Genomic DNA, 19,592 nt, shown 5'->3' with positions numbered 1-19,592 from the left:
TAATTGTGCATGTGTTTTTATTTTAATATAAAATCAGTAATTGAATTTATGGATTATTTTGCAAGTTAATTTTTTATTTTGTTTTTAATATCAAATCGGAAGATCCGATTGATTTATTTGTTGTGATTCTTTTTTAAAAAAATGATAAATTGAAAATTTTAATTTTTATTCTTAATAAATTAAATGGTCTAATCTCTACATTTTAAATAAAAAATTCCACATTTAAAAATAATATATTTATAATTTATGATTCTAAAAAAAACACTATTTACATCCCAATATAAAAAATAAGGATTTGGATTTTCTAAAGTTTGAATTTTATTTTAAAGAATAAAATATGATCTTTTATTTTTGAATAGTTTCTCTTTCATATTTATTTTTGGTTCCACCTATAAAATAAATGGTAAGAGATTATACTTTATTCTCTAAAATGAAATTCAAATTTTAGAAAATCCAAATCCAAAAACTAATTGGCGCACCTTTAGACCCCAATACCCCATCGTCACAATTATAATCTGCCTTGGTTTAAATTGTTATCCTTCCCTCAATTCCTAATTTCCCGTTCTACCCTTTCATTTGGATCAGCTATTGCTACTCTGTCTCTTTCAACTTCGGCTACCGTCGTTGCCACTCTCCAACTTCCAGGTTCTCTCTCTCTCTCTCTGTGCTTGGTTTCCATATTCTGCTTCTAGATTCTAGATTCTAGATTCGTCTTCTTGGTTCTGCCCAATTTGACTTCATTTATCGTCCTTTTGAAATTTATTGACTATAGTAAGTAGTAACTAGCAATGTTTGAATTCTGTTAGAAGAGAATAAGGGGAAGCAAAAGTTTCGATATATATTTTTTCTTTTTCCCTTTGAGTTATGGTTTTGGTTTGTATAGCTTATCATTGGCATAAATGTTAAACTGAGTTGCATAGAAAAGCTTAGGAATCACATGAAAATCTGAAATTGCTTTGCATTTGGAATGTAAAAATCAGCAAGGCACGTGATGATATTTTCAAGGTGAAAACGGGATATTGCATTGCATCACATTTCGCTTACTTGAATTGTTTTGTGCATGTGTGAACTACGCTATTCCTCTTATCACTAATGTTTACTAATACCCAAATAACTAATTACTCCCTAATTACTGTATCACATGTTCGTATCGGTGTGATTGGTTATGTGAACTTAATTTGTTGATTTTGGAATCTCAACATTGAGATAACATTTTCACATCTCATTGACTGACTTGTTCTTCTTCATTTTGTTGGCAGAGTTTTGTCTTTTTTAAGTAGTGAATTAAATTTTGCATCTGGATATTTGGAAATTTAGGTATTGATTTTCGTTATCAGATTTATGGTTTCAGCATCTGGTCAGAAACTCAGATTGGAGCTGATTAAATAGAATTGCTTATCCAGTACCCTATCAAAGGCCATGCCTACCATGAAGAAGGTTGTTCATTATGTAAAATACAACCTTTGGATTAGTTCTTTTTTTATTCTTTTTATTTTTTTTTAGTTCTTTATGATCTAGTTATGTTTTCATTGTGGACTGTCTTTGGTCTCTATATTGTAATTTCATAGTTAATGAATTTTGAGGGTTTATTTAAGTTACTATTTCACTGGAAAAATGGTTACAATTTAAATATTAGTGACTTTTTCATTAATTCTGTCATGCTTATATGTCTCTGCCTATAAAGTTAACTGTGAGCAAAGGAGTACAAGTTTCTTCTTCGTATTTTTTCTTTTCATTTGATTTTGAAATAGTATTTTACTCTGGAGTTTCTAAGATGTTTCATGTATCGTTTAGAACTGGCCATCTGGTTAGGAAATCCTTCTCTAACTATCTATGACACACAAAGGAAGATAGTTTTGTTTAGATAACTGTAACATTATTTGCTAGATAGAACTGGCTCCTACTTGATTTTAACTTTTATAAAAAGCTTTTTTTTTCTCTCTTCATATGTTTAGGTGCCTTCCTTTTGGAAAAAATAAATGGCCTTTTTAAGTAATAATTTTATGTTGGGTTTTGATAGTGTCTCTTCCTATATTTTTCCTTTATAAGAATAATAAGTCGTAGTAGTATTTTGTTACCATATATATGAAGATTGCAATTAGGGTATGAGTTGCAACTGTTGAGGATTTCTCTCTCTAATAAGTTTGCCCTGTAGATTGACTTCCTTGCCTTTTTTATGTTACAGAATTCTGAACAAACATCTTTAGGGTTAGTATTTAGCAAATTGGCAGAGGAGATTGGTGAACCTGTCGACTTTGAACTTCCAGAATGGTTTAATAAGTGCAAGCCAATGCCAGTAACATTTATAAAACGCAGTATCCTTTGGAGATTTTAGTTCCTGTTTTGTTATTCATATTTGCATTCTTTGAAGTTTTCCATACTTCTTATTAACATCATTATGCATGAGAAATTGAGAACCCATTTAATTGCAATCTTCACTCTTCATTTTTGTACAGTTTTCTTGTATGTTTCCTTTAGTTTCAAATGTAATTTTTTTTATTCTTATAAAATATAAGATATATATCTGACAAAAAGGGTTAAAAGAAGGCTTGATGACGATGGCATATTTTGTTCTTGTACATCATCACCTGGATCTTCTGCTGTATGCGGTAAAGATTGCCACTGTGGGTGAGTATTGTTACCCGAACTTTAGAGTTATAATTTTTATGCCTTTATGATCTTAAATATTTAAACATCAAATATATATATCAGAACTTCGTGGAAGAATTGTACATGATATTTTGTGAAACTTACAACATTAATATATAAATAGAAGTTGATATCAGCAATTTAAGTAAAAGGAGATAGGTTTCGAACTAAACAAATGGGGCTGGACAACTCATATGATGTGATATATTCTTCTTCGGGGCCAGAGCAAGAACTTGCCTTCGATGGGCACATAACTCTAAAAGAAAAATATATCAGAAAAAAGAAACTTTAAACGGTCAATATGAACTAGGATCTGCTATTCTGCTTCTATGTAATAGACTTGTGTCGTAAAATTGAAAGTATCCATAGAAAAACTAAGCTATCAAGCATGATGATGGTGTAACTTGACCAATTGGTTCGATATGATATATAAAAATACCTTGCAAAAGTCTTGTTCTTGGTTGGATGCTGTTACTTCCCACCCCCCTTCACTTCCAAATTCATGTATTGGGTTGAAGGGAACAAGTTCATTTTGAGATTAATAATAAGCAGAGTATTGACAGTATGAATTTTTAAGTTGTAAATAATAGAATATATGAATATCTGGCACTCATTCCTGATGAAATGAAGTGAAGATGTTATGCTCAAAATGAAAACTTTTCATTTATCTAAATTCTGTTATTACACCTAATGCAGACAGACCATTAATTCTGAAAAGCTTCAACCTTTTGTTTGCATTTTACAAGTGCTAATAAATCAATCAATCTATATATTTTTCCCCCAAATTATTCATTTTGTTGACTGGCCCAATAGGATGCTTCTGTCTAGCTGCTCTTCAGGCTGTAAATGTGGGGTTTCCTGTCTTAACAAACCATTCCAGCATCGACCCATCAAAAAGATGAAATTAGTTCAGGTACAAGCCTCTGGCTCAGGATTTTTTTATTTTGATTTTTTTTTATTTTTTTAATTTTTTGGGTTCATTTTACAATGTGACTTTCTCAGCATTTTTCTGATATTTGGCTGTAATATTTTGCAATATACTAATGTCTCAAAGAAAGATTGGGTATAATTGTGTTCTCCTACTGTCCTACGTTTATTTTTTGTTCCATGCACAAATTTGTTCCCCATGTTATGTATAAACAGGGTCATCCAATTTATTTTATTCTTCATGTGCATACATATCCATTTAAATATGATTCCTATTGCAATTTAGGATCCATGTAAACATTATTATAGGAGGTAGATTTCATTCGCCCAATGGTAAAATTTCTGTCTAGTTCTCAAGTTAAATTCCTGGAAACGCTACATTTTTTTTTTTTGAGTAAACTTTCATATGTCTACCCTTTTTAGTCCTCACCAAGTGGGATTCTTATGCATAATTTCATTTCTGAAGTTTGATTGCAATCCAGAGAAGTATTTAATTTTTATGTATTGGCCGTGTAAGATAACTTTGCACTAGCCAGAGGAAATATCAAATCATAATAAGTAACTATCCACTAAGATTTCTCATTTCCCTCATTCAACTAGAACATAATGCAAAGTTATTCTATACTATTATTGCATAATGGGAAAAAAAATAATGCCGTTCTCTTTTTCTAGTTTTCTTGTTTTCTGTATAATTGTTTATCTACTGTTTCTCCTATGTCCGCTTTCTGTTTAAGCACCTGCTCTTGCTGTGTTTTTCGAGTCATGTTTGCTTGCCTTTCTCTTAGTGATGATTAGTGTTACTGACCTTGTAGATATTTTTATGTAGACTGAGAAATGTGGTTCTGGAATTGTGGCGGATGAAGATATCAAGCAAGGAGAATTTGTGATAGAATATGTTGGAGAAGGTTCATAATCAACTTATCCTATTGACATTCATCAGAATAAATGTTCTTTAAAATATTTATATTCTTTTAAGCCTACTAATAGAAATTACCTCTTTCTACCAGTCATTGATGACAAAACATGTGAAGAAAGATTATGGAACATGAAACTTCGTGGGGTGACAAACTTCTACCTATGTGAAATAAATCGAGATATGGTGATCGATGCAACATATAAAGGAAACAAATCAAGATATATCAATCATAGTTGCTGTCCTAATACTGAGATGCAGAAATGGTTGGCTACTACTTTGCTGATTAAACAATTGTGTAGTAATATAAGGAATTTAAATTCTGATTCAAAATTAGGTTATTATCTAATATATTTTCTTCTAATGTTTCCCCCTCTTAAGGATAATTGACGGTGAAACGAGAATTGGCATATTCGCAACGCGCGACATAAGGAAAGGCGAACATCTGACATATGATTATCAGTATGAATACTTGCTTTTTCCATAGATTCCACCCTCTTCTATACTAATTCTTTCTGAAAATAACTACTATTCCCACATGACAATCTTCTGGTTGATGTTGTTTGTAGTCGGTATTTGTTTTCTTTATTATTATTATTATTATTATTATTATTATTATTATTATTATTTGCAAGATGCTAGTATAACAAAGGACACATTAACAATGCAATAACACTCCTGGATTCTAACTAGATACCAATTAGCAGGTTTGTCCAGTTTGGTGCGGATCAGGATTGCCACTGCGGGGCTAATATGTGCAGGCGTAAGCTTGGTGTGAAACCTACCAAGCCTAAAACTTCTTCAGATGCTGCATTAAATTTATTCGGAGACCAGGTGGCCAACTTCCATGAATATTTGTTTCTGTCAAAGTATTAGAATCAAGTGAATTTTGTTTTTCTAATATTATTGCTAACTGTTCCCATGTGCTAATGCTTTTTAATTTCGTAAGAAATATACCCCCTCCTGTTGTAATTGTAGTATTTTTCTTTCCATGTGTTTTCTTCTGGATTTTGGTATGGGGTGAATCGCATTAATATGTGCTACATACTTGAGTGTATTTATCATTTGTAAATGTGTTGATTTAAGACGGACCAAATAATATTTACATAAAATGTTATTGGCCCTTAGATTTTAATGTTGACCAGTAAATGGTAAGTAGAAAGAGAAACTGGTATAGAAGTGAATCTTTCAATGTAAATCGTAACTCGTGAATATAAATGAGACATGAATCATTTTCCTTAATTCTTAACATATAATTATGTAATGTCGGTAAATGGAAAGGGAATCATCTTTTATGCTTAGCATTCAATTGTCTTGTTTGATGCATATAGGTGCGCTCCCTAGTCGAGGACTTTTGATGTCGTCATATAGACTATTTTCGAAGTCTATTAAATTTGACTGTCATCTTATACATGCCAGTTTAGATTGTTTATATTAATTTCTGGTTTAATGTTATGTTCATTTTGATTATTTAGATGAATTTGTTGGTTGAGCTTAGGAAGTTCAATGACTTACATTGATTTTGTAATATTAAATGCGTACAAGATAAGCTATGAAGTTCAATTGACTTACATTGATTTTGTAATATTGACTAATTCTGTGCATTTTTTTTCTCTGTAAAGGTTTATCAGAATGGAGGTTTGCATATTGGTAAGTTTGTTTTGTTTATTCTTCATTTTATATGCCACTTTTTAACCTCCTGTACATGTTTTAAAATTTAAATCTGCTTTCTTCTGTTTTTTTTTTTTCTGTTATGCTTGACTCTTCAGGAAATTCCCGCCTCTTTTGCCAATCAAACTGCCTTCGCAATTGCATTGGTGAAGTTGTTAGAATCAGACACCTTGATATCATAAGGTATATTTAATAATCGTTTTCTAAGTAGTAATATAACGTTTTGCTCGTATAAGATGAACCATAATTTCTTCCACTTATAATGTCCAGGTTCGGGATTATTAAGCGGTTTCATGAATATTCGAAGAAACACTCCGTAAGAAATCCTTTGGCTTTATTTTTTTGTAATTTAGATGAGCAACACGAACAAATGTGAATGCATGCTTACATTTGCAGATCATGTTTGAGGATGGACGTGTCGAATTTTTTGACATGTCCAAGGAAGATTGGGAACTGGTTACATTGTGATGCAGCTATTAGGTAGGTATAATTTTCCTTGTGAATGTTATTATTTACCTTCGTCCATCCATTGTTGAGTATTATGCCCCAAAATGTTATGTGCTCACCAAAAATCAGTTACTATATATTTGTGTATAAATGCATATGTAACTTAACTCATTTTTATTGTGTATCTTATATTTTAATATGTATTCCATAGTAATGGCTAATTTAACTGATTTTGGTGTATACCTAGCATGTTGTTATACCCAAAAAAAAGAAAGCCAAATATTCCCCCAATCCATTGTAGTGTCAAACAGGCCAATCTGACCCGTTTAAGCCCCAGTTTATATGAGCTGACTCGTTTATTTTTTGTTTGCTGAAATGTGGTTTTGACATTCCGAAAGCTTGGCCAAGCATTTAAAACCCCGTTCTGTAAGGTTAATTTTCTCTTTCTTTTCACCAGTTGGTCCTCGAAGGGTATTTCTGACCTTGGATGCGGTGGTTGATGAGAGCTGTATGTGACATTGTGGATTGGTTGACCCAACAGAATATTCCTTGCCTGGGGCACTTGGTTCCTCATTTTGTCTTTGTTGGAACTGTGAAATAGTGTTTGTAATTTGTAAGATGCATTTCTTTTATTCAATTTTTAAATAAAAGTTTCATTAAAGATATCTTAACTTTGTTTTTTTGTTTAATGGCTGGATGGTGTATAATATCACTTCAGAATTCAGATAGATGATAGGTTGAGGATTTTTTTTTCTTAAAATAACTTTTATTTATCACTTTAATAATAATAATAATAAAAAGAATTACACAAATAAGCATTACGCAGGTTGTATCCAAAATCATTTTTGAGCTCTAAACATGATGTTGTTTTTTTTTTCTTTTAATTTAATATTTTTTAATCTCTTTTTTATTGTGTATATGTATGATATGCTAACTGTATATATAGAGACAGGAAATTATTGAGGTTCCTTTAAAGTTTGTGTAGTTTATTTTTAGTCCATCCATTTGTTCAAATCGTATTCGCCTCTCCTAAATATTTTGATATACTAGAAAGGTAATCTATCAAGCTGTTCCTGATTTTTGAATATCTTTACTTTTATTAACAATAGAAATATCTTTAAAATATTTTAAAATACCACAAATATACAAGAATACTTTTAAAAGATTGAAAATTTTATAGAAATAAGATTTTTGTTAGATTTTTTTATTCACCTTTTAAATAATTATTTATATATTTTTATAAAATTTTAAATTAAATATATAAATAGTTTATTAAATATAAAATTTTTTCTACCACTTATAAAATAATATTATTTTTTATTTTTATTATATTTTAAATATTTTGAGAATATTTTTATTGCGATTTATAATATTTTCAATATATTTTAGGTGAATTTTATTGTGTAGAAGTCAAAATATTTCTATACATATCGAAATATACATGTTATTCAGATGAAGGAAAATATACATAAAGTGTAGGGGTGGCAACGAGTAGGGTAGGGTAGGGTTTGAACTCAACCCTAACCCTATCTGCGGGTTGAGCTTTTAACCAAAACTCAACCCTACCATACCCGCGGGTTGAGAAATATCCAACCCTAACCCTACCCGCACTCAACCCGCGGGTATCCGACTCTACCCGCGGGTTGACAAAAAGAAATGTTATAATGACACAAGTATCTCATATACAACATAACCATCAAATAATACAAGTTATCCCAAGAGCATTCAAATAACACAAGTATTCAAACAACACAAATTATCCCACAAATAACACAAGTATCTCATACACAACATAATCATCAAATATTAAATTACACATAAAAGTCTATGTCTAAGTAAACAACATAAACATAAATAAAATTATTTAATTTCATGGCTCCATGAGCATTCCATTTGTTACAACAACACCATCACTAGTCTATGATTTCAGATACAGCATCATCATCATCATCATCATCATCATTTATAGTTTGATAATCAGGTTTTTCACCTAAAAATCAAAGATAATAAATTTATTTATTAATCAATCTATATATAAATTTAATATTACCATAAGCAAATAGAAAAGTTAAGTCATAAATAACCTCTTTAACGATATGTTGCCCACAACCAGTTTTGATTACACATAAGAACTTTCACAGTATCTTTATGAAGACTACCACGATGAGGAGTAATTACTCGACCACTTGTGCTAAAAGAAGACTCAGAAGTAACTGTAGATACAGGGATAGCAAATATATCTCTCGCAATTCTTTGAAGTGTTGGAAATCTATAGCTCAATTCACTTTCCACTAAGATAAAATATCAAAGTCGGCACTCAAAGGATGAACATCTTCCTCTATGTAATGATCAAATTCAGTTTTTACAAATGAACCATTTTTTCTCTTCTTTTGTCTAATATACAACTGGTAAGCAGCATCATCATCTTGTTCTGAATTCATCTGTAGCTCTTGTGTAGAATCTTCAAATGCATTACTTGAATTAGACGGATTCTGTATATCTGTTTGATCCTCTTAATCTTACTTAAGCACTCATCTTGATTTTGACATAACATTGAGAATTTATACTCAAGCCTAGCAAACTTATACCTAGGATCTAGAATGACAGCAACACCTATCATGCCATGAATTTCTTCCCAATACTTATCAAATTTTACCCTCATACTACATGCCATATTACTAATCAGTGGATTTGGAGATGCAGACCATTTTTTTAAGGCAACATTTATATCACATATTTTGTTAAAATAAATGTTGACTGTTGGAACTTGAGTACTAGAAAATAATTGTCACATCATAAAATAACTTTAATTTACCACAAATTTCTTTAGCAAGGTCCCACTCCTCATTGCTGGGCAAACTTTTGTAATTAGGATCCCTTTGTCTTAATCGAGAAAATACATTTCGATACAACCATGCAGTCTCTAACATTACATAAGTGGAGTTCCATCTACTTAGACAATCAAGAGCTAAATTTTTTGTAAATTGAACATTTGACTTACTACACTAACTCACAAAGATTTCATGTCTTTTAGGGGTTGAAGTCCAATACACCACACTGCCACGAATTTTTTCCACACTCTCCTTAACTAAATTTAGACCATCTTTCACAATTAGATTCAAGATATGAGCACAAAAATGCATATGCAACATGGAACCCCCCAACAACAAATATTTTGAATCTAAGCGCCCCAACAACTCATCAACCATAGCATCATTAGTAGAGCAATTATCCAATATAATAGTTGACAATTTTCTATCTATGTTCCACTCTAACAAAACTTTCATTAATGCATTTGAGAGCACTTCACTCGTATGAGGAGCAGGAACATAAGTAAAACTAAAAATCGTTTAAAAATATATTTCAATTATTATCTAAAAGATAAATTAATTTCAAGTAAAAAAATATTAAAAGTCATATCAATTACTAGAAGTATAATTTAGAAGATTACCTTAATACGCGCATTTGCAAAATCCATGAACTATCAATGTAGTGTGCCGTGACAACCATGTATCCTTTTTCTTGGTTGGAAGTTCACATGTCGGTTGTAACTGCTACTCGACTATCATTTACATCCATTAGCTTAGTCATATTAAGCTTCTCCAACTCATACATTTTAATAATGTCCTTCTTGATTGTGTTTTGACTAGGCACCTTAAAAGTTGGTTGCATTGATGCATATACTTCCTTCATTCCAACATGTTTCACAAAAGATAAAGGGTACTCATGCATACATATGACCTTGGCAATACACCTTCTTGTATAAGATGGATCAAATACAAAAGCATCTGCAGCACTCCTTGCATGTTTAGACAATGAATCAGCAATTGTTGATTACCTAGAATTTGCTAATTTGATCATTTTACAATAGTGGAGCATGTGATTCTTCAAATTTGTAGTTTCATTTCTTGGATTGGCTCCAAGAACAGATTTGCAATGGTTACATTTTGCCTTCCATTCTTTTTCCTCTTGAAATCGAGTAAAGTATTGCCAATAAACATTCTTCACACTCAATTTGTTGCTATTTTCAATCGAAGCAGACTCATCTGGAATAAAATTAGCAGTTGCTTCCACCGGAGGTTTTTGTTTTTGTTCTTCTGCAGCCACATCTTGTGTCACTACATCTATATTGGTACTTGACATTTCAAAGTGAATTCCCTACAAATATATATGTGACATGTTTAAATACACTTTGTACAGATAGTCAGATATACAAAATACACACACATACATATAAAATAAAATAAAAAGAAAAAAAAAAGTTCTTTTCTATATCAACTTAACTTCCATTAAAAAAATAGCTAAGTCTACAACATAAAAATCACAACTACAAAGTATTCTAATTCCCTTCTTACTTTGGATCATAATTAATCCTCCATAATTAATTCTCTATAATTCAATTATAGTCAACATTTTTCCATTTAATCCACAAGAAAAATGTAAAAAATATTAAGTTTTATTTTTTTTTTCACGAAAAGAATTTGAATGGGATTAAATTATTTAATACACTTTTTCACTTATTTAGAAGTTAGTTATAATTTTATTAATACCCTTATAAGCTTTTGTGGAGGCAGGTAGAAGATTGAATTAGATTTTTTCTCTTTAGTTAATAAAGTTATCTATTAAAACTTTAAAAGATAATAATAATAAAAAGGACTAGTACAACTCAGATCCAGTAAAAAAGATGCAGATACATAAACGGCGATAACATACAGGAAAAAACAAGCACGATGCAGCATATAAATAGGGCAATTAAATTCAAAAAGTATATTTAAAAAATTAAGTGGCAGTTAAATTTAACATTTCTTTAATATCCATATTTAACATATATAATATATTTGGAAAACTAAAAAATTTGAAAGAAGGAAACGTGCATTCATGTCATATCGTTTCAAAATTTATTAATTATTTCTTAATGGAATAATTTCTTTAATTTTCAGATCTCTGCTGCTGTTTTTAAACTAATAAGCCTACAAAAGTGTTTATTCAACGTCATTCTATTTTTTAATACCACATTTAAATATATGACGGTATAAATTAAAGTTGGACCATCATTCATGTTGCAACGTTTATATTAATCTCAGTAAAATTTTCGATCTGAATGAAGAATCCAAAATAATCACAACCCACCCACAAACAGCAGTACAACAGAATACTAAGCAAAGCATTAACAAAATTAAAAAAAATGAAGAACAAGTAAATAAGCACTGGCCTTCGATCTGAGGCGACGAGCAGAATCACCAGATAAATCTGCACAAATACAAACATAAAATCACAACACAGTTCAATAACAAGTAGCACAAACACAAATCACAAACACAAAAAAATAAAGAACAGAGCAGTGAGCAGTTAAAGAAAGAGAGAACAGAGCAGTGAGCAGAAAGCCAGAAACAGAGGGCATGACAAAAATAAAAAAATGAAGAATAGAGAGCAGTGAGTAGGCAGTGCTGACCTTCGGCGACCAAACTAAGACGACGGTGCGAGCAGAAGGCAGACGAGGACGACGGCAAGCAGAAGACAGGCGAAGACAACGAATACCCAGAGTGCAGACGAAGACGGTGAGTGAGACGAAGACGAAGCTGTTCGACGAAGGGGCTAGGGCTTAGTGTGCGAAGGCTTCCATGGTTCGAAGAGGAGAAAGTGAAGGACTGAAGGCTGCTTTTTTCTTTATTTCAACCCTAAACATACAAGATACAGTGACACCGTTTATTTGTTTGACTGAAGGTTGCTCTTGCTTTTGAATTGATCCCTCCTTTTTTTTTTAAATTTTTTATAAATTTAATAAGTAAAGTTTACAAATTTATAATTTAGTTCAATGGCTAAGAGCCTTTTACACATGCTTAAGGTCCTTGGTTCAACTCCCATATGTAACATTTTTAAACATATGTAATACATATTATGCAAGGTGCGGGTAGGATTGAGGCTCAACTCGCTCCGCGCCCAACCCTATCCGCAGATAAAATCCATGCTGCCAGATCTATTAAAGTGTGACCCCTAAAGGAGACAATTCCTGCATATTGGGACCATCAAGCCCGTGAGAGTTAGAACTTAGAACTGAAGGCTCACGTAATTAAAATTTTCATTAACCCACTTGATTAAATCATGATATTAGCTACCAGCATTTAAAGAAAAAATAAATAAATACTTTTTAAATAAATAAATACTTTATTAAAATGAGACAAACGGTTGGACTACTACTCATGAGTACATCACAAAAAAATTATAAAACGTGAAATTACAACATAATAATATTCTATTTGTTGAAACAAATTAATTTTTATCTTTTAATATTTACCTTGTAATAATATCAGTTTATTATATTTATTTCTATTAATAAAATTTTATTGTAAATGTCTCTTGAAATAATTTCAAATTTTATAATTCATTTGAAAGTGAATACAATCACTCTTAATTTGTGTATTCATTAAGTACATTAGGGTCAGAAATGAGTTGAGTTAGACCAAATTTAAGTTCGACTTACAAAAATTAATCTTAATTTATGATGTATGAACATCATTTATATCTTTTTCTATTAATTTGTATGGTGAATTATTAAATTTCTAGAGAAATTAATTATATATAAAAAATGACTATAAAATTTTAAATAATTAAGAACATTAATATATATGTAAAATTATATATTATTTGAGCCAAAATTCGCTCAAATAATATATAATTTTACATATATATTAATGTTTTTAATTATTTAAAATTTTATAGTCATTTTTTATATATAATTATTTTCTCTAAAAATTCAATAATTCACCATACAAATTAATAGGAAAAGATATAAATGATGTCCATGCATCATTAATCAAGCTTAATTTTTTTTGTAAGTCGAGTTTAAATTTGGTCTAACTCGACTCACTTTTAGTCCTAATGTACTTAATAAAGACACAAATTTAGAGTGATTGTAATCACTTTTAAATAAATTATAAAATTTAAAATTATTTCAAGAGACATTTACAACAAAATTTTATTAATAAAAATAAATACAATAAATTGATATTATTACAAGGTAAATATTAAAAAATAAAAATTAATTTGTTTCAACAAATAGAATATTATATTTTAATTTCACTTTTTATTATTTTTTTTGTGATGTGCTAATGAGTAGTAGTCCAACCATTTGTCTCATTTTAATAAAGTATTTATTTATTTTTTCTTGAAATGCTGGTAGCTAATATCATGATATAATCAAGTGGGTTAATGAGAATTTCAATTACATGTGGGCCTTCAGTTCTAACTCCTACAGACTTGATGGGACTCAATATGCACAGGAATTGTCTCTTTTTGGGTCACACATTAAGTTTATTCTCCTTCAACTGAATGACATGTATATTTATATGTGTGTAGAAATATTTTGACTTCTACACAGTAGAATCTACTTATATTTTATAGATCACTAATAAAAAAAGCCTGACAATCACACTCCAATTGACCCATAGACTTTCGAGAGCAAGCGAGCACTTGTCCTTTTTTTCAACACTATAAATCCAAATTTAGTACAAAACAATAACCCAAAACAAAAAATATATATTTTTCTCTTATTACAACCACTGCACTCTTTACACTCAAATGTCAATATCTCACGGGGTCTAATAATGAGTGAAGGAGAGAGCGGGAGTGAGGATTTAAGGTGAAACACGGGAAAGATGACGGCCATGCTGTCGAAAAGAATAAGGAGGAGAGTGCAAGTGGGTGTGCATTCGGTGATAAGGAGAGTCTTTTTTGGGATGATTTTCAGAAAGTGCCTAAAGTCTCATTTCGAGATAAGGTTATTGGTACAACAAGGGCGAAGGCCATTGCACTCGTTGGATCATTATCAGGAGATGGTATTGCAACAGTGGTCGGCAAACAGGGTGATCTCACCCACCGTGTGTAAGCTTTACGAAAGAGGTGAAAACCTATTTGCTCGAACCTTATAGAGAAGGCCTAATGATCAAGGTCTTGGACAGGAAGTATAGTTGTACATATCTTTCTCATAAGCTGAGGGTAGTATGGCGCATCAAAGAAGGTTTCAATCTACTAGATGTGGGATTTGGGTACTTCCTAATGAAATTCGATGCCGCTGAGGATCATGAGAAGGTCATGCTTGGTGGTTCTTGGTTGATCGAGGGCCACTACGCTGCAGTAAAATCATGGGATGTTGATTTTTGACCTAGTGAACAATCTTTCAGTTCTTCATTAATTTGGATTCGGGTCTCCAATCTCCCAATCTGGTGTTATCAGGAGGACTACGTATTGCAACTATAATAGGAGTCTCAATAAAAGTTAATTTGGCCACCAAGCTGGCAGAGTAGGACAAATATGCATGTGCCTGTGTTCAAATAAATCTAGGATTGTCGGTGATCAAGAATATCATTATTGACGGTGTCACTTACGATGTGGAGTATGAAAGTCTAACTTTGCTTTGTGAGCTTCGTGCAAAATATGGCCATGATAAGTCTCGATATTTAAGAAGGGTTCCATGGAAGAGAAGAGGGATGGGTTTGGTCAGAGAGAGGCGCAGGGCGGCACTAAGTTGGATCAGGAAAATAAAAAACCAAGCGAAATGAAAACTGTTGATATGCTCGAGATTTTAGGCAAGGATAATTGCACTAATTTGATGCAAAATTTGTGGATGATTCATTGCTTAGGACCGGGGAAAATTTAAATGAGGCATGTAGGGAGGGAGAAGTGGGCTGGCAACAGGTGTTGAGGAAAGGGAAAACTAAGTTAGGCCACAAGCCAATGAAGGCCTAAGGAACCAAGTAAGCCTCTACTGGTTCGGGTGGCCAACCAAGGCCCAAACCTTATTCAGCCCGTGGATCCAGGGAGCATGGAGGCCGGGTCGAGCAGGAAGCAACCCGGCAGCTTGCACCATCTTCTCTCCACACGCCAGCGACGCGAGGTCCCTCAATCAGGAAGCGTCCACATCCGGTGTCCTTGCAAAACTCGCCAATTGGAGGCGCGGAGGGGGTTGCACTGGTGTTGGACGGTCCAGTCAAGAAGTCTCTAGGGAATGGAGCTTTGCCACCACTGGTTTCTGTGTATTAGGTTCAGGAGGATGACATTCCAATAATAGCTCAAACGGAATGGGTGCAGAGAGGCCCAGTGAGATCTATGGTAACCGATGCTTCAAGAAGCTCCCAGTATTCAAATTGAGGGATTTCTGGGAGGAATTCCTGTGCTCTCCTCTTGATGGGGTTGATAAACCACTATTTTATGGTTTATCTTGTGCTTAATTGAGTGGATTTTATCAACTCTTTACCCACTTATTCATACTATTTGCATGGTTTTACATTTGCCTTCCTAATTATGTGCTTTGATTGAAAACATGCTTCTTTGGCCTTAAGTTCCCTATGTTTAATCCTTTCTTATTACCATTAGATGCCTTGATATGTGTGTTAAGTGTTTTCAGATATTATAGGGCAGGAATGGCTCAGAGGATGGAAAGGAAGAATGCAAAAATGGAAGGAATACAAGAAGTTGGAGAAACTGCTAAGCTGTCCAGCCTGACCTCTTCGCACTCAAACGGCTATAACTTTACCTACAGAGGTCCAAACGATGCGGTTCTAGTTGCGTTGGAAAGCTAACGTCCGGGGCTTCGATTTGATATATAATATGCTATAGTTGCCCTGAAGCTAGGTGACGCGAACGCGTGATCCACGCGGACGCGTCGCATCTGCGAACTTTAATCCGCGCGGCCGCGTGGGCGACGCCTCCACGTCACTTGGCCGTAGGGCTGGAAGTGAGTCAAGCTAGCTCATGAGCCAGCTCGAGCTCGACTCGTTAATAGCTCGATAAGCTGAGCTCATGAGCTGGTGAGCCGAGCTTGAGCTTGGAATTGAGCTCATAAATTAAATGAGCCGAGCTTGAGCTTGGATAAGCTCAGCTCATTAGCTCGTGAGCTAGCTCGATTACATATATATATATATATATATATATATATATATATATATAAAATCTATATTTTAATATTATATATATACATTAAAATAATAATATATAATTTTACATATATATTTTGATTTATTCGTTTGTCAATACAAAGAAAATTATGAGTTCCCAAAATGAATTTTTATCAAGTTCCTAGTTTGTATTTTTTAGGGAACAGAATATATAATTAATTGTGTGGTCTACTCATTTAAATTTTTAATAAATTAGAAACCCAAAAGATAAAGAAACCTAAAGCCTAAAGGGATAAAAATCATGAAATAAAGTGTGGGGGACTGGCGGAGGCGGTACAGAGTACCTTACTACCTTTATAATCACAATATCACGAATCACAATGGTCATTAGTCAGTAACAATAAACAGAGAGAGCCAGAGAAGAATAGGAAGAGTTTTTCCCAAAAGAAAACCTCTTGACTTATAGTAAATCGGTGATTTACTTCATTCTCTCAAATAGCAAATTAGTTTGTTCGTCGATCTACTTTGAAGTTTGATATTTCTTTTTCTGGGAATCAATTATCAAGTAAGTTATATTTTTTATGTTCTTTCAATTTTTGTTTTTATCTTTTTGTTGATTTTTTTAATCTTTAGAGTTCTTTTTTATTGATTGTTCAACACATTTATTTTTTTTATTGACAGTATTATGAAAATTTCTAAACCTGAAAATCAATTGTTAGTGTCTGCTTCAAATGAAAACACAAATAATATACAAAATGAAGAACTACTTCTTTCTATTGATGGAATATCATCACCAGAAATACAAGTAGAACTTGAAGCAGAAGCATTAGACAACAATGAAGGAGAAAATCAAAGTAGAGAAGATGAAGAGGCAGAAGACAATGAAGATGAAGGTGTTATTCACAATAATAAAAGGAAGAAAACCTCCTTTGTCTGGCAACATTTTAAAGAAGTGAAATTGTCTAATGGGGTTGTGAAGAATCAATGTGTTCATTGCAAAAGAAAATATGCAGTAACTGACTTAAAAGCTACAAGTCAATTAAATAGGCATTTGAAGAACAATTGTCCTGGCTACAGAAAAATGATGTTGGCAAAACAAAAAAAATTGAACTTCCCTCAAAGCAATTCAGCAGAGCATCCAAATGTCATTGGTCCTATGTTAGTAACTCCTGGTGGAAAGTATGATCATGCAAGACAAAGAGAAGCAACATCACATTGGTTAATGATGCACGAGCATTCATTCAGCATTGTTGAAGAATTTGGTTTTTTATTGATGATGAAGTGCAATAATACTTCTTATGAGAAGATTGGTAGAAAAACGCTGAAAAGTGATTGTCTCAAAGTATATGAAGCTGAAAAGAAGAAGTTAAAGGCAAGTTTAAAAGATGTGAGTAAAATCAGTTTAACTACTAATTTGTGGAAATCACAGAACCAGAAAATTGAGTATATGGTTATCACAGGTCATTACGTTGATACAAATTGGGTACTGCAAAAACGAGTTCTTAGTTTTGTTCATGTTCCTCCACCTCGACGTGGTGTTGATATTGCAGATGCCATTTTCAAATGTCTTATTGAATGGGGTATCGAATCAAAGATTTATTCTATATCTGTAGATAATGCATCCTATAATGACTCATGCTTAAGGACATTGAAGGACATGATTTCAAGGCATAGAAAATTGCTTTGTGGAGGAAAGTTGTTTCATGTGCGATGTTGTGCACACATCTTAAACTTACTCGTTCAAGATGGATTGGGAGAAATAGCAGGAACAATTGAAAATATACGTGAAAGTGTGAAGTTTATCAATCAGTCTGAGGCAAGGTTGCGTACATTCTCTGATATTGTTCAACAATTGCAACTTCCTGGGAGAAAATTGATTCTTGACTGTCCTACACGATGGAATTCAACTTATCAAATGATATCTACAGCATTGCACTTTAAGGAAGTCTTCCCTCGATTCCAAGATCGTGAGCCAAATTATAGATATCTTCCTGACCCTGAAGAATCGGAAAAAGTTGAAAAAATAGTTGAAGTTCTACAAGTGATCAATTGTGCAACCAATATCATATCTGGAAGTGAATATCCTACTGCCAACCTTTATCTTGCTGAGGTATTTCGCATTAAATTAATTTTGGATGAAGCTGTTAGTAGTGGACCTTTTTTCATGAAGGAAATGGCTGCCAAAATGAAACTGAAGTTTGATAAATATTGGAGTGAATGTAACCTTCTCATGGCTGTTGCTACTGTTTTGGATCCCAGATGCAAATTAACAGGTCTTAAAATGTGCTTTCAGCAGATATATGGGCAAGAAGCTACAAGAAATATGACATTGGTGCATCAAATCTTGACAGAAATGTATCAAGAGTATGTCATTCTATCCAATGAGCAAGAAGGATCAACTTCATCGAGTGCAAGTGGTGAAAGTAGTATCAACTCTACAATGCAAAGTTCAAACTCCTCACAAACTGGGTGGTCAATAATGATAAATTTTGTAAAGGATGAAGAAGCAGTTCCAGCTTTAAAATCTGAATTAGAGACTTACTTGGATGAACCAAAATATTTTCAAAGAGAACATGATGTAACTAGCTTTAGTGCTTTAGAATGGTGGAAGGTAAATCGTGGAAAATATAGGATATTATCTAGAATGGCAGCTGATGTTCTTGCTATTCCAATCTCAACTGTGGCATCAGAGTCAACTTTTAGTGCTGGTGGAAGGGTAATTGATACATTTCGATCCTCACTAAGTCCGACTACAGTTGAAGCTTTAATTTGTGGAGGAGATTGGCTTCGAGTTTTTTATGGCCTAAGAAACAAGTCTAAGGTTGAAGATAGCTCTGTGGAGATTGCATTACCAATTTAAGGTGTCAAATAAATATTCAAAACTTGATAGTTGATAGGTATAAGATGTAATGTTTTTAGTTTGTTAAATATATGGATGCATTGTTTTTTATTTTGTTATATTAAAATTATAATTTTTTATATAGAACTATAGATTATGTTCCTGTTATTTGAGCCAGCTCGTGAGCTCGAGCCAGCTCGTGAGCTTTCTGTGAGCTGAGCTTGAGCTTAAGAAATACGCTCGATTGTTAATG

General features: G+C 32.6%; 3 protein-coding genes across 5 annotated transcripts; 2 read left to right on the top strand and 1 right to left on the bottom strand.

Annotated features, from left to right (window-relative positions):
* Positions 1–527: 527 nt before the first annotated feature.
* Positions 528–7,402, top strand: LOC130950829 (histone-lysine N-methyltransferase ASHH3). Of its 3 annotated transcripts, none has more exons than XM_057879423.1 (14): positions 528–645; positions 1,338–1,437; positions 2,186–2,315; positions 2,517–2,628; positions 3,463–3,562; positions 4,403–4,481; positions 4,584–4,755; positions 4,871–4,951; positions 5,197–5,323; positions 6,112–6,139; positions 6,259–6,343; positions 6,431–6,476; positions 6,557–6,640; positions 7,065–7,401. In XM_057879423.1, the coding sequence occupies exons 2-13, from the start codon at positions 1,420–1,422 to the stop codon at positions 6,626–6,628; spliced, it is 1,050 nt and encodes a 349-aa protein (XP_057735406.1). In that variant the 5' UTR covers positions 528–645; positions 1,338–1,419; the 3' UTR covers positions 6,629–6,640; positions 7,065–7,401. The 3 variants fall into 3 exon arrangements, with proteins under 3 accessions (XP_057735406.1, XP_057735408.1, XP_057735407.1); XM_057879425.1 differs by having other exon boundaries at positions 547–645; positions 1,318–1,437; positions 7,065–7,402; XM_057879424.1 differs by having other exon boundaries at positions 562–645; positions 1,352–1,437; positions 7,065–7,402.
* Positions 7,403–10,141: 2,739 nt separating this feature from the next.
* On the bottom strand, positions 10,142–10,750 carry LOC130949860 (zinc finger BED domain-containing protein RICESLEEPER 3-like). Its single transcript, XM_057878471.1, has 2 exons — positions 10,446–10,750; positions 10,142–10,361 (listed from the first exon to the last, which is right to left on the bottom strand). Exons 1-2 carry the CDS (start codon positions 10,748–10,750, stop codon positions 10,142–10,144), a joined length of 525 nt encoding a protein of 174 aa, XP_057734454.1.
* A 6,435-nt stretch (positions 10,751–17,185) lies between these two features.
* Positions 17,186–19,360, top strand: LOC130949858 (zinc finger BED domain-containing protein RICESLEEPER 2-like). Its single transcript, XM_057878470.1, has one exon. The coding sequence runs from the start codon at positions 17,186–17,188 to the stop codon at positions 19,358–19,360; it is 2,175 nt and encodes a 724-aa protein (XP_057734453.1).
* The last annotated feature ends 232 nt before the right edge of the window (positions 19,361–19,592 follow it).

Source organism: Arachis stenosperma, chromosome 9, assembly GCF_014773155.1.
Source record: "Arachis stenosperma cultivar V10309 chromosome 9, arast.V10309.gnm1.PFL2, whole genome shotgun sequence".
In the NCBI taxonomy this organism is placed as follows: domain Eukaryota; kingdom Viridiplantae; phylum Streptophyta; class Magnoliopsida; order Fabales; family Fabaceae; genus Arachis; species Arachis stenosperma.
Note: the sequence above shows the minus strand (reverse complement) of the source record. Positions and strands in the feature narration are given on the sequence as shown.